The 16,317-nt window shown below is 29.0% G+C and overlaps 1 protein-coding gene across 1 annotated transcript in view; it reads left to right on the top strand.

Moving 5' to 3' along the window:
* Positions 1-15,872, top strand: part of LOC100202633 (major facilitator superfamily domain-containing protein 1) — a 72,991-nt gene extending 57,119 nt beyond the window's left edge. Inside the window, exons 13-18 of the mRNA XM_065793218.1 lie at positions 4,184-4,292; positions 4,369-4,506; positions 4,578-4,714; positions 4,979-5,081; positions 5,194-5,310; positions 15,573-15,872. Of these exons, the coding sequence (XP_065649290.1) occupies positions 4,184-4,292; positions 4,369-4,506; positions 4,578-4,714; positions 4,979-5,081; positions 5,194-5,310; positions 15,573-15,599 (631 nt within the window). The 3' untranslated portion in view covers positions 15,600-15,872. The remainder of the gene's footprint in view (positions 1-4,183; positions 4,293-4,368; positions 4,507-4,577; positions 4,715-4,978; positions 5,082-5,193; positions 5,311-15,572) is intronic.
* Positions 15,873-16,317: the final 445 nt, after the last annotated feature.

The following is a 16,317-nucleotide window of genomic DNA, read 5'->3' as shown; positions in this document are numbered from 1 at the left end:
TAATCCAACACTTTGATGTTTTTGAATTATATATATAATAATCATTAATTAATAGAATGTTTATGAAACGGAAGCTTTAATGGGTGATGCGCAAGTTATCGGACAAAATAAAACCGTCAATAACTTATTTATAAATAAAATAAAAAAAACTACTATTATATTTTTTTAAATAAAGCATTTATCTTTTAATAAAAATATATTATTTTTTATATGAAAAAACACCACCATCTGCAATTGATCTCAATTTTGCTCTGACCCCTTTCATATGCGACTGTAAAAGGTTTAAATCAATTTCTTGTAGTTTTAGTTTAATGCGAGCAATCAAAATTTGCTCTGTTGAAGCTTGCCAATCTCCCTCGTAAACCTTCTGTGCCAAATGTCCCCAAAAATTTTCAATTAGTCGTGCTTGAGGCACATTTGGGGGATTGGATTCTTTATCAACGTAATAGACATATTGGTCCATCCAATTTAGAGAATCTTTAGAATAATGAGAACTTGCTAAATCTGGCCAAAATAAATAGTTAAAGTCTCCATGATACTTGTGAATAAATAGAAGAAGTCGTTTTTCTAAACATTCATTAATATAGATTAATGAATTGATCGCTACAGCCTTGGAAGTACAAAACAATGGCTCGGACATACGACGGTCAGATATGGCTATCCTCATTAACAATTTTTTTGGAAATTTCTCTTTTTCTATAAAACAAACACTTTCTGGGCATGTCTTTTTGTTGTTTGTGTAGTATCCAGAATTTCTAGGCATGTTGTCCCCTGCAAAACAAAAGTATTTTTCGTCATCGATAGAAGCGATTTTGTGTTATAGAGTTGGTTAACTAGTTTCCTGCTTCTTTTCTTTGCCTTTATTTGTTGTTCTATAGTGTATTTTGGAGTCTTTTTACGTTTTCTATATTTAATATTCCATTTTTTTTAACTGACGACCAATTGTCGATGGATTTACATCTGAATGCCCCCTTTTCGATTGTTGACAAGTCTCGTTAATTCGGCTTTCTTTTCTCTAGTCCAGGATGTCGGACGACCAGGGTGCTTTCTATCAGAAAACGATTGAACAGTTTCAAGTCTTTTTAGGTTATCATATATTGTACTTCGAGCAAATCCTTTCTTTTCAAAATGATTTACGATTTTTTTTTTTATATTAGGTTTATTTGCAAAAAACATTTTTAGTCGCTTTCGAAAAGATTCTCGTTCAGCTGCATTTAACCTCATTTTACCACAAAAACTGATTGTTATGCTCAAGTAATAATCAGTTTTTGTGATAAAATCAAAGATAAGCCACAAAAACTAATTATTATGCTCAAATAATGAAATTAGGATTTGTCCGATAAATTCCGCATCACCCTTTAAGTGAAGTTTTAGTTTGATAAACTTTTTTGCTAGATATTTATTTATAAAATATTTATAAATATTACGCTAGATATTTAATTTTTTAACATTTATGTTTGGAATTTTCATTTAAGTGTTGCAAGTTTTAACATTTTATTATATGGACTTTTATGCAATTTAAAGTTCTAGTTAAGTGAAGTTTTTGTCAAAAAAAAATCCCTAAACTCTAAAAAAATTAGTTAGAGAGGTTCGACTTAATGAACAAGCAGATAACACGATAAAGTTCAACTGAAATTTAATAAAAACATATTGGATTTTGCTTTTAAATATAAGAATTAAATAATTTTTAATTTGAACTTATACTGCATAAATTATGCCTGATATACATTATTACAACTATAACTTCTTTATTTAACAATATGCAAATTCTGAAGTTAAAATATGTTTAAACATATTTTAACTTCAGCAAAAAAATTTTACTTAAAATATTTTTCATAAAATCAACTTTTAATTTTCTCCCTTGCAAATTCTCAGACGAGCGCGATTTTTTACTCTCACAACTAAACTAGCAAGCGCTAATTGTTGTGTCCTGATGGTTGTTAACAGGTGTGTTTCACGTGTGTAGAGCAATTGCTCCCGCTTCATCACAAGGCCTGCTGTTAATAATATTGATGATTTGTCTGTCGTTTAAGAGTTTTTGCTACCTCTATAAGTTGTAGTAGTTATATTTCAAGGAAATTTTTGAAACTTGGTATTAGTTTATTATATAGTATATAGGGTCATGGCACCACCTACCGCGACTTTAAGAAAACTTTTAACTTTAAAACTTCTTAACTCCAAAACCATAACAGATTTTTATTTAGGGTTTTCGAATTAATATTTTATACTCAATTATTAACTAAATTATATAATTCGAATTTGAGTAAAGTTATTTTTTTCATGTTATTTTTAATTTTTTGTAAGATCTAGTACGTTTCTTCACCTACTGTGATAAAGCACCACCTACCAAAATCGATTCTGCATCTACCGTGTATGAAAAAAAGTTGTATATTTTAATTTTACTTTTATATATTTAAATCAAGAAACAAATACATAAATTTAATACGATTACAAAACAAAAAAGACATTGGTTATAAAATTATCCACCAAAGCTTTATTCTGAATTTAAACTTTTTTTCTTTTTAAATTTTTTTTTTTTTTGTCTTTTATTTTTATTTTCTTTTGTTACAGCTTGTTTTCTTTTAGATTTTTCTTGTTTTTCTTTTTCTTTCAATTCTTTTTTTTTCATTGGTCTGAAAACTGACACATTTAATGGTTGTAAGATGTGTGTAGCATTAGGAAACAACGAAATCAAATGAGTTCTTTCCGAAGAGCAATACATGCTGAGCTCTTTAGACAGATGCGAGCGATGTCCATCCATGAGCATATATATAGGTAATTGTGTATTAAAAGATTTCAAATATGGTACTAACACATTTGTGAAGTACTCATAAAAGCATTCGGCGGTCATCCAGCCGCTGTCACTTTTACCGAATCCCCAACCTGGTGGTGCAGCAGCAATAGTTTTTAGCATTCAAGCATACTTGTACAATGTTAATGATGGTGCAAATTCACCATTTGCGTTTACGCAAAATAGAGTTGTAAGGTTTTCCTTATCGCTGTTGTTACATTTTTCATAAACATTTCTTCCTCTAATACCTCGCTCTATAACTATTTTTTGTACCGCCTCAATTAATAACTTTTTTGTAATCGCAAAACCCATGTTAGCGCACTGCATTAACCAAGCAACCAATTCATTCTCTATTTCTTCTCCAAGATTTGATTTAAAACCAGAGTTTTGCTGTTTGGGTTGGCTTTTACCAGATAATTTGTTGCGTAAGGTACTTTTCGGAGCATTAAACTTTTTGCTGACACATAAAATTTTTTCACCTTTATTTAAAGCTCTAAGTGCTGCATGCAGTTGTTCTTCTGAATACAAAAGCTTTTTTCGAATATTTTTTTCTTTTTTGAACTTTGCATCTTTTTAATCGAATTCAATTCACATAATAAATAAAGTATAAAAAACATATCAAATAAATACTCCCTAGGGTTAAATTACCTTTAATTGGTAATTGAGTTGAACTGAAATAGTTTTTTAGAGAGAAAACTTCACAAAATAAAACACATCCGAAAAAATATTTTTATAAACGGTAAGTGCTAACTATTATAATTTTCGTACTCACCTATTGTGTAAAAGATTAAACAATGTTATACAAAAAATACTACTATTTTTTGATAAAATTTAAAATATTCAATGTTTTTACAACTATTTTAAACTTTTATCAAAAAAATTATATAAGTTTTGAGCCGTAAAAAAACTAGACAAACTTTTTTTCACTGTTAAAGATTTTCTTAAGAAAGCAATAAAAAATCATTTGCGGGTAAAAAAACATCTCAAATCTTTAAAAATACATCTTTTTAAAAATTATTTATTAGTGAAATAAGTTAGTTTTGTATAAAACAATACTAAAAAATTAAATTAAAAAAACAACATAAAAAAATTTACTGATTTTTTCCAAAACCACGGTAGATGCTTCTTCACGGTAGGGGGTGCTATGACCCTAATTAGGATATGGAGAAATATTTCTCAAAAATGTTGTTTCAAGAGCCGCCCTAAAATACACACAAGACATACAACCATATATTTTCAAAAATATAAAAATATGAACTTGTATTTATAAATATATACAAATCCAGATTTTTTAACAAATTTGTTTTCTACATTTTCACTTTTAAACAATATAAGTTTTGAAGCAATTACTTTTTTTACTTTGCATTTAAGGTTTTTCTAATTTATTTGTAGTAAGTTCATTCATGAGAAATATGGGTACATAGATCAGAGGTCAGCAGTTATGGCTGGTTCAGTTTATGACATCTCATTAATCCTTACACCTTTGCTAGGAATAACAGTGGTAAAGTTTGGAGTTTAACATCTACTAGATTTATTTTTTTATTAAAAAAAGATTTCTTATGACTACTTGTTTTCAGGATTACATCGGTTACCGTGGCATAATGGCGTCTGCATGTGCAGTGTTTACTATACCTGTTTTTTCTATACTTGCATTTACTGATTGGCATCCATTGATTGGAACTCTGTTGCTTGGTGCAACGTACTCAGCTGCTGCGGTAAGGTTATATTATGTTTCAAAAAATAATAATTTTTTTTTAATTCTTGTATTAAGTGTAACCTTTTTTAGACTAGCATGTGGCCCTCAGTTCCATTAGTTGTCAACCCTATTTTTCTTGGTACAGCAATGGGTCTGATGACTTCAATGCAAATGATTGGAATCGGTTCTTGTAATTTAGTGGTTGGAAGCATTCTTGATAGCTATAAGTAAATTTTAGTATATTTTTGCTAGGTATGTTTTGTCTATCTTAAGATAGATAAAACATGCCTAAAATATTTTATCTAATATAAAAATAAGTTTTTTTTTTAAATAAAAATTACTGCTAATTTTTTATAGACTTTTTTATTGTTATTAATTTACTTTTATAAATTTTTCTAATTATTGTGTTATAATTATTAATTGAAATTATAAAATATTAAAAATGTTATTTATAATTATCATATTAATTGTTAAATAATTTTACTTTCAAGAAAAAATCCCCACAAGTGGAAATTTGTTATGTTATTTCTATTTGCAAATGCTTTGGCATGTGTCTTGTTGTCTGTTGTTCTAAACATTATTGATTTCAGACAGGTATGTTTAATTCTTTAAATAGTATAACTGTCTACATTTTCATGTTATTTATTTTAAATTAAAACAATATCATTTTTTATTGTATATTAAATATGGATATATTATAATTTAGAATGGTGTTTTGAATAAGACATCAAAACGCAAGCAAACAAAGAAAGCATACTTATCAAATGATAAAGAAAGTCTTATAGTAAATAAACCACATAATGGGGCATTAGATGTTGATGCTGTAAGTCCTAATAATTTACTGCTTAAAGTCTTTTTAAATCTAATCAACAAATCGTTTAAAATGATGGGAAAATCTCTTTTAAAGTATAAAATATACTGGTATTGTAAATAATGTTTTATTTCATTCAATATTGCTACTGTTTTTTGTTACCACAGATTTGTTATTGATTTAGTAAAGGTTTACAAAAGGTTTTGAAAAAGATTATAAAGAAAAGTAGTAAACAAATATATTGTAGAAAATGTAACAAAACTGGTGGAAAAATACTATAAAGCTAAAAATTTGCATGAAAGCTTTAATATATCTGGAAAATTACCAAAAAAAATCTCTATTGATTTGACTATGGAAAACCTATTTTTATATCAATATTTTGATCCAATTCCTAAATTTGACCCTAGTTTCAGAATACTGCATAATTGTCAACCAAATAGTTAGAAAGTACTTCAGATACTGATTAAAATGTAAGGGATTTTCAGCAAGGTTTGAAAAAGGTACGGTAGCATTTCATCCTGACCAGGCATGAATAAATGATAAATGTTCTCTGACTCACCAATGTTTTTTTTTTTTTAATATTTAAATTACTCCAATACCTCCTATCTTGCTCTTGGAAGAGAAATGTATTAAAAAGCTCCAAATATTTGATTACCGATCAAATAGTTGAATTATTTTGATTAGATGGAATCCTAGAGTCTTTGCCGCCATTATAGCATAATGAGTCCGGGGTCAAAACCAGAAAGAAGTTTCTAAATATTTTTCATCATTTAGTAAAATTATAATCAGTGATTCCAAATTACATACTTTCATTGTAGATGTACTGTTGAACATTGCACTGCTAAAATGTAGTTTCCTTGAGTTTATAGAAAAAGTTTGGCTTTAAAGTTTATGCTCTACATTGATATGAAAGGTTTTAATGTGTATATTAAGTTTTTTTGTTAATACTTAATGTTGTCTGAGAAAACAAAAATTTTGAGTGTAAACATTGTATCAGTTAGCACATGTTTCCTGCATATTTTTCATTGCATTTATAACATGGATTAACATTTTAAATTTTAGCATTAAACATTATTTGTAAACTGCAATTGATGTTAATTGTTGTTTTGTAAATTCGCAGTTGATGTTAAACATTTGCAACTTTGTAATTGGTTTTACAATTAACAATTGATGTTAGATCAAATTTGAGAGCAGTATCTGAAGAGCGCGGCAAATGGTTTCACCAAGGCATTACAAAGGGCAAAAAAAGATAAAGCTAAGAGGGTCGATTATGTTTGGGGGTTTATTCGCAGTGACTTAAATGATCATAAGAGGAAGTCACACTCAGTTCTTCATTTTTCAGAAAATTAATGGTGTTCTGTTTAGCCAGTGAATAGTTACCACTATTAGCACTGTTGTTATATGCCTTACTTAATACTATTATAATGTTAATCATTATTGGAAAGAGTGTTTTTTGATAATTGCCTGCAAAAAGGTTGACAGTTCACAGAAATGGACTTTTTTTTATGGAAATGGTGGTCCAGAAAATGCGTTTTTATTTTATAAAAATTTTTTAAAGTACATAATATTTTTATTGATCAAAAACAATTGAGGCTTCAAGGTTTGTAAAAATCAACATTTTGAGCTTTTTTTCCATAGTTATTATTTCCGTAATAACTTATACTTCAGTAAGTTTTTCTTGCAATCTATTAAATTTCCTATTTAAGATTTTCTTACTTGCATTACAAGTAAGATAATCTTTCTATATTTTTTTTATAACATTATTTATTTCTATTGTTTTAAAGTTTTATAGTTGTTTTATTATAGATTTTACTTTTATTTTTTATCCCTTGAAGAAAAATTTTTTCTCCCTTGAAGAATTATAGCAGCTTAAAGTTTTTAGATTTTGACTGTTAAATGGGGGAGGGGGGAGTGCCAGAAATGTGTCCATTTACTATTACCCTTATAAGTTGCTTGTAGTAATTTTGCAAAGCTAAAATTTGGTACCAAAGGAGTTAAAAACTGTTTAATCTGAAAATTATAGATTTGTGCCTCTCAAAACAACAAAATATAGTTTATTTTAAGATCTACAAAACGCACTAGCTAATGACAATAAAAAAGAGCACTGACAACTTTAGCTCTAGAAAAAAATCTGACTGATAGAAAAAAACTTTTGGTTTTAATTTTCTTAAAGATTACACATACTTATATTCTACTTTATGAACCAATTTTGTTTTGACCTTATGTTTTGCTGAGGAGGTATTGATGTTTTAGTTTTTCAATTTTTAAAAAAAAAAATTTTGAAAAGAATAAGTTACCAAATTCATTTTGATAATGAACTAAATACATGAACTGATTCTCCTCCGCCTTGTATCCTCTAAATAATGAAGTGATCCTCCTCCGCCTTGTATCCTTGGTACACAAAAACACTCTTTAAACTTTTCACCAGCGGGCCTCTTGATGATTAACCTTGACTTGCGATTTATTGCCTTAAAATTGGATTCGTCGCTGAAAATGGCTTTGGCCCAGTCTTCTACAGACTAGTGAAGTCTTTCTCTACACCATTTTATTCCTTTTAGGCAATCCACAGTGGGCCAGTAGGTGGACAAAATGGGAAAAATTTTAGTTGTCTAATCTTGAAAACCTATTTAATTTTAGTATCTACATATATTAGGAGAAATCTATTGATAATTTATTTATATTAAATCCCTTAGTTACCAGGACTCTAAGCATTTGAATATTGAGATAAAATTAAAAAAAAAAAAATTATAAATAAGTAATTAACGGTGACATCAACGTTGTGTTATATTTCAATTACATCTATGTTTTTGAAACAAAAAATTAGTACATGTTATTCTAGAGTATTTAGAGATAAGAAAAACCAATGTGTGAAATAAATTTGTCATAGCATGTTATCTCAGTTATATTTTGAAAATCACAGATTAAAAAAAAAAATTTCTTAAGAAGCTTATTTTTTGCCGCACAATAACTAATAATTACCACAATTTGCCATGTGTTGTCTTATATTTATTTGAGCTATATGATGCTTCAATCGAGTTTTAATTGATTGCTCGTCCCCTTAAATCCCCGTTCAGATTTTATGTATGTTTTAACTTGGTTGCTATGGTACTAAATTTTGCATAGCAACAACTCATTTTTACATTAACGTTGTTTTAACAGTATTTTACTTGCGCTAAATACACAATATTGGGGGTATGTATTAAAATAAGATTCAGAATTCTTATGAGGTTAACTTTTTTTGGTTACTATGGATACCTTACTTTGCATAACATAGCAACAACATATTTTCGGTAGTTGTTAGTAATTTAATTACTAACACTGACAGTAATTTAATTACTTTTAATTTTAATTACTAACACTTGTAGTAACTTAATTACTAACAAGTATTAGTAGTCCAGGCGGCATATATATTATAACATTTTACTTTTAAATACAAAATACTTGTTAGAATAATTATTTAGATATGGTTTTGTTAAACTTAAACATTCATAATTTTCTCCAAAAAAACAATCTTAGTATTTCAAAACAAAATATTACTGAAGATATATTAAAATATATTCAGCCAAAATTTGCTGATTTTAAAGACGTTGATTTTAGACATGCTGTTCAACGATTTGTTTACTTGTATAAAAAAAAGTGGAAATCTGCAAACTATACTGTGAAAAATTTTGAAAAGAAGTTTGTGAACTGGCTTAATGAATATTTAATTGTCAGAAAAAAAGACAATGAACCAACTGCAAGTAGACGTGGTCGAAAACCAGTTGCATTTGATAATAGTTCTAATAAAACTAAAAAACGGCGTGTATCTTGTTTAATTGAATCTCATTCATCCAATGAATTATTTTTTGCTGCTAATAAAAAATTTAGAGATGAATCTGTTGTTATTGCTGCCAAGAATGTTTTAAATATATCAAATACAGATAAAGCAACTAAATATTCAGCAGACGAAGCACTGGCTTTAATAATTGATGCAAGTCTGACAAAAGCTTCCTATCAATTGATTAGAAGCGGAGCCTTGGAGAAAGAATATAACATCTACCCCACTTACAATGATGTCAGAGATGCAAAATTGAAATGTTATCCTGCAAACATAACAGTGGAGGACTATTCAGCTTCAGTTCCTTTAAAAGATTTAATGACTCATACTTTGCAAAGAATCTGTGCAGTTCAGGAACCTGTGCTAAGGCACTTGATATTGAACGACAAAGCAATAAAAACAATGACACTAACGTGTAAGGCTGGTTTTGATGGTGCTACTGGCCAAAGCATTTATTAACAAGTTTTATCAGAACCCGACATTAACAGAGATTTAAAGCGTGAAGAATCATTATTATTACTTGTCTTGTCCCATTGGATTTGACTGGATTTAACAACAGCAACGAAAAGGTGCCTATTGGGAGAAATCAAAAGTCGTCCTCCACAGCCTATTGTAGACCCATAAGATTTGCATACAAAATGGAATCCAAGGAATCTGTGATTGAAGAAGATCAGTACATTAAAAGTGAGATAGAAAGCTTGGGTATGATTTTATTAGAGGTTTGCGGATCTTCTATTGAAGTGAATTGTATTATTGAACTTACAATGATTGATGGGAAGGTTCAAACAATATTATCTGAAAAAAATAACTCATACCAATGCTGTTCAGTGTGTGGTGTCTCTCCAAAAAATATGAATAGTCTTGATATCCTTAATATAGATTATACTAACAGAGAGTTCAAATATGGTCTTTCCAGTCTTCATGCATGGATTCGATTTTTTGAGATGTTATTGCACATTGCATATAAAAAAGAAACAAGAAAGTGGCAAGCAAGATCTAAAGAACACAAAGAAAAGGCATCTGTAGTTAAACAAAAGATTCAGACTGATTTTATGAACAAAATGGGACTTGTTGTTGATTTCCCTAAAAGTGGTGGTTCTGGAACAAGTAATGATGGCAATACCTCAAGGCGTGCTTTTGCAGCATATGAACAAACAGCTGAAATTCAGGGTATTGACCAAAACCTTATATTCAGATTTTACATTATCTTGGTAACGCTCTCTTCAGGATATGAAATAGACTGCTTAAAGTTCAAGGATTATTGTTTTGACACTTTTAGACTATATGTGTCCCTTTATCCATGGTATTACATGGCTCAATCAGTTCACAAAGTATTGATACATGGACATGACATAATTAAAAGCCTTACATTACCCATCGGACATATGTCAGAGGAAGCTCAAGAGGCTAGAAATAAAGACTTTAAATCTTATCGCGAAAATTTCAGCCGAAAAACATCCAGAAAAGCAACAAATACTGATCTTATCAATAGACTCCTAGTTTCCAGTGATCCTGTTATTTCATCATTGCGTAAATCAACATCACACCAAACAAATCATAAAGCATTTCCTTCAGATGTTTTACAATTACTTAAACAATCTTCAAACGATATTATTGTTTTATAATTTTTTGATGTAATTTAAAATTGATAACGTTTTCTTGCACTATTTTTTGCTTTTATTATTCCTAAAACATCATTTACCTAAATACTCAATTTTTATTCAATATAGGTGGGTCAAAAATCCGATAAGATATTCAAATATCAATTTACCACTTTGTAACTAAGGAAAGTATCCGGTAACTAAGCAATATAAGTATCCATAACAACTAAATTTAAAAAATTATCACTTTTGTAAGAAGTGTGATCTCATGTTGGTACTCATGCCAAATTTAGTGAATATAGCACTTATAAAATATCTGCAGATAACAAAAGTAGGTTGTTGCTAAGAAAAATAAAGGTATCCATAGCAACGAAATAAAAAAATATTACCTTCATAAAAAGCGCAGACATCATATTAGTACTCATACTAATTTTAGTGAATATAGCTTTAATATTAAATTAGTTATGAATTTTGTCTAGTAAAAGTGCATTCTGGCCCACTGTGCAATCTGAGACACGCAAAAGTGGTTTTCGAGCAGCGACATAGCAATCTAAGCCTTTCTTATTAAGGCATCTTCGTACAGTCCATCTACTAACACTAACGTTACGTTATTTGTGAATCCTTCAGCAAGTTCGCGTTAAGAAATTTCAGGGTCTTGTCTAACCTTTCGATAGAAATAACTTTGGTCTCTTGAAGTTAGCTTTAAAGGTCTACCAAGCCTTGGTAAATCTTTGACATCATTATGTCGCTCGTGGTTTTTCAACGTTGTTTGTACACATTTAAGCGAAACATTTGAGCTATTTCTTTTTGGCTTTTTGTTTTATCTTTTTGCAGACTTCCAGTTTGCCATCGTACCTTGTTTGAAACAGCTTTTCTGCCCATTTTTGTCTTTTTACTTTACTGAATAATTACCAATGCGAATAAATCAAGATATAAAAATGATAATTTTATTTTATTTTCGCAAGAACGTTTATACAATTTGAAAGAAATCAACCACCAAATTTTAGATCGCTCAGATAACATTTTGTTGAGATATTTCAACTTAAGTCGTTAAATTTTAGTTGACTCTATTTTCGCTACATTAGAAATACAGGTATGTTCTTTTTAAATTAATAATTACTCAAGACTGGTTAACCTTAACGAGTTCCAATTATATACCATTCGATGGAGTATTAGTTAATTAAGACATTTAATACGCTTTTAATTGTATTAACTAGTTGGTTTCAAAGATAATTGTGAAAAAAACAAAAATTTCACAAAAACAAAGTAGTGGCTATATTTATGCAACCCACTGTATTCTCATTTTAATGGGTTATACCATTCTTAATAAGTTGTTTATAAGTTTTTTGTAATAGGATATGTTCATTGTTTTATAATAATAGTATAATTAATGTTATAGTATTTGAGTAATATAGTTACATTTTCTTTTCAGCATCTCTACGTGTGATTACAATGCATACTGTATTAGAAGCAGAAACCGTAGGTTTAAATCTTATACCTGGAAAAAAGTTGTATCCAACCTGTCGAAGTAAAGTTATGAAACATTTATCAAAAAGTATGGGTGAAATAATGATGAAAATTTTGATATTGTGAGTGAAACATTCATTCAAAATAAAAAAGAGGGTGTAAATACACACTTTATAGTTGCTGGAGTATCTCCTATTAAGGTCAAAGGATTGCATAAGTCAGTAAATCAGAGTATGTAAACGAAAGTTGACAGCGTTAACAACCTCCATTGAGAAAAAACTAGCCATTTCCCTTAATATACCAGAAGAAAGTTTTGAAGAACAGTCAAGTTTCAGTAATGAGTGGAAAAAGCAAACTTGTTTGATAACATGATGGTATTGTTAACTAATAAAATTGCAATAAAATTGACAGCAGCACCTAAAAAAAAATACAACTTGCTCCAACTGACTTGTCAATAAATAAAAATTCTGAAGCATTACATGTAACAAACTATGTAGCTCAAACTGCACTTAAATTAGCATTAGAAAAAGGTATTTTAGCCATGCCTAATCCTAAATTAGGAAAAGTTCTTCCTGATGTGACAGTTTAACTGGTCAAGTCTTTTTATGAATATGATGAATATAGCTGTATAATGCCTGGTAAAAAGTACTATGCAAGCATAAAGAAAAATGTTCACATGCAAAAACGTTTGCTCTTATGTAATTTAAAGGAGTTGTTTGTTGCTGTCAAAAGCATGAACCCAGAAATAAAAATAGGGTTTTCAAGGTTTTGCACACTGCGACCAAAATGGTGTATTGCTGCTGGTGCTTCAGGAACACATTCAGTATGCATCTGTGCTATTTATTAGAATTTAAAACCGCTTTTACATCCTCTCTATGTGACATACAAAGAACTGTTACCTTATAGTTTATATGACATGACTAATAACGACTGTATGATGAGTAAATGTGAAAGATGTCTAGCAATTACGAATGCATTGGTTGAAAAACTTTATAATTTAATTGGAGAGTTTGAAGATGACAATGAAGTAGAATTTGATCAGTGAACAACAACAGATAGGTCAAACTTAACACATAATAAAGAGCCAATGTCTGAATACATTGAACAAGTATATAAAAAACTGACAAAACTCACACCACACTCGAATTTACCTAAGAGTCAAGCATCATACCTGAGATCAAGAAATGTAGATATGAATGAGTTAACAGCATTATTTCTGGTTGATTTTTCAGAAAACTATAAATTTGTAGTTCAGGATGAAGTACAAAGCTTTTATTGGACAAATTTACAATGTACACTTCATTTTGTGATTATTTATTTCAAAAAAGAAGGTTTTCTCAATCTTATTGTATTGTTTCAGATGATATGAGGCATTATGTGAACATGGTGTATAAAATTATTGATGTTGTCAGCAATGGTATTAAAACAAATCTACCTCAAATAAAAAATATTGAATACTGTTCAGATGGGTGTGTAGGTCAATATAAGAATTGTAAAAATATTTTGAATCTTTGTTTCCATCTCGAAGATTTTGGTCTTTCTGCTAAATGGAACTTTTTTGCAACTAGTCACGGTAAGCAACCTTGTGATAGCATAAGCGGTACAGTCAAACGTTTAGCAACACAAGCAAGCTCGCAAAGAGATATGGGTAAACATATTTTATCTCCACAAGCAATGTACAAATGTTGCAATGAAAACATTGAAGATGTACATTTCATTTATATATCGTCAGAAAATTTAGCTTTGGTGAGAAACACTTATAAGGAACGATTGGATACTGCAAAAACCATACATGGAACACGTTGTTACCATCAGTTTGTACCATTTGGCCATCAAAAAATTAAAAAATATATTTAATATGCCTTTTATTATCTTTAAAAAACATGCATAATTTTTATTGATCAACTCGAATAGATTTTTTATTTGTGAGGAATCATCGTCAAAAATATTTTTGTTTTATTTTGAACTTACAATTTTTTTTTTTAATAAAACATGTTTAACAAAATAAGTAAAACGGAATAAATGCATATGCTGCTTTTTTTTTCTAGATAGGTGCAAAACTATGCAGTGTTGATGAAGATTTTGCTTTCATTCATAACTTTGGAAACATCCCTTTAACAACTGTAAACTTAGTACCACGTGATAATGCCTGTGTTTCCTATGAGCAAAAGTGGTGGATAGGAGTCATTGAAGACATTAATCTAGAAGAAAAAGATGTGCTGGTCAAATTTATGTGTCGAAATGGTCCTGCACGGTCGTTTAAATGGTCATCAATAGATAGCCAATGCTAGATTCCAGATGTCCTCACCATTTGCAAAGTTGAAGTACCGACTACAAAAACAGGACTTTGCTACTATTTAGCCAAAGATGAATTGAAAAAAATTGTTTTCCTCAGGAAATAGAGATTTTTATATTTAAACTAATTTCAAGTTTGCTGAGTCTGATATGTCTTATCAATTCTCTTTTTAAATCTTTTATATTTTGTACAATTTATAAATAATGTGAATGAAAAGCATATACAAAATCACTTAAATTGGGTATTTATTTTTGAAAAGATTTTTATATACCTTATAATTTTGTTTTAAAAAATTGATAAATACAATTAAGTTACTAAACTGTTAATTTCTAATTTGGCAACTTTGTAAAAGGTTGGGTTAGATTGCCTGATTTTTAAAATATCACAAAATTTTGTGTTCAATTTAAACCTCAATAACTCCTCAAATAAACGTAAGGCCAAAAAAAAATTGACTTGTAAAGTTCACATACTTCTTATCTTTATATAAGATAATATATCTAATAAAATTTTCCTATCGGTCAGATTTTTTTTATAGCTATAATTGTCAATGCCCTTTTTTATTGTCATTACTAGGTGCATTTTATGAATCCTAGAATAAACTAGGATTGCCTTGCTTCGAGAGATACTGAGATAAAACCTGCTAAGAGAGATTAATACCTAAGTCTGAAAACTTTAGTTTTCGGACTTAGCAGGTTTTAAGCTCTTCTGGTACCAAGTTTTAGAATCTCAGCATTACTAAAAGCACCATATAAGGGTAATAATGAAAGGAAGCATTTTTGGCACTCTAATTCCCCCCCCCCCTCTCTCTCTCTCTCCCTACCTTCATTTTTCAGTCAAAATTAAACAAACTTAAAGTTGCTGTAGATCCTAAACGGATAAAAATTGTATTAAAAAAAATTTACAGTCTTTCCTAAGTTATGTCTCTAAACACTTATGTCAAGTTTCAGAAATTTTGGTGATGTAGGGTGCAGAATTGTGTTTTTTTGTGTCTTTTGAAAATTTTTTACCTTTAAGAGATATTTCTTAAACTTAATTAAAAACCATAAAACGTTTATTTTTAATTTGAGAACCTAAAATTGTTTTTCTTTTTTAGAAAAGCAAAAAGGGTTGGTCTGCTTAACAAACTCTGAAATTCTACAATGTTAGATCGAACTTTTTCTTGCTTTTACTTCTACGCACAATTATAAAAAATTTTAATATAAAAGAGTTTTTATATATTTGTTATATGATGCAAATTTTTTTATTGAAAAGTTGTGTATGTATAATTTTTATTTGTATCATTTGTTAAATTAGTTTTTATATACTTTTGTTATTTCGGAAATTAAAATTACTTCTATATTATTCTTTTTAAGAGGTTTTAATATTATCAATAAATTATTCATTTTAAAAGCTATTAATGCGTAGTGATGTAAATTTTCTGGTAAAATTTAGTGTAAATTTACCGATAAATTTTAAACCGGAATAGGTAAATATTCCTTAAAAAAAAATTTTTTTATGAAAAGATAAAAGTAAGGGGTTGTCTATAAAGTATGTACGCCTTTTTTTCGCCAAATCCCCACCCCCGCCCCTCTTCCTACGCATCAAATATACGCCATTTGCAGACGCCTCCTTTTTCTCCGAGCGTACGTACTTAATGGACGTTCCCTACTCAACGCGGTTAATGCATGTTCTGGAAAATACACGAATTTTGCGTTTTTTATAAAAAGGTTGTTTTACTGCATCTTTTTATCCCAAATAATTTTTTATTTAATTTTTTTTTTTTTCCCTAGCGCTTTAGTTTGTCTAAAATCAAACAAAGTTAATTTTTTTTTAATTTGTCAAGTTTAGATATAAAATTT

Source organism: Hydra vulgaris, chromosome 03, assembly GCF_038396675.1.
Source record: "Hydra vulgaris chromosome 03, alternate assembly HydraT2T_AEP".
Classification (NCBI taxonomy): Eukaryota; Metazoa; Cnidaria; class Hydrozoa; order Anthoathecata; family Hydridae; genus Hydra; species Hydra vulgaris.
The sequence above is the reverse complement of the archived record's forward strand: the minus strand, read 5'-3'. Positions and strand labels throughout refer to the sequence as shown.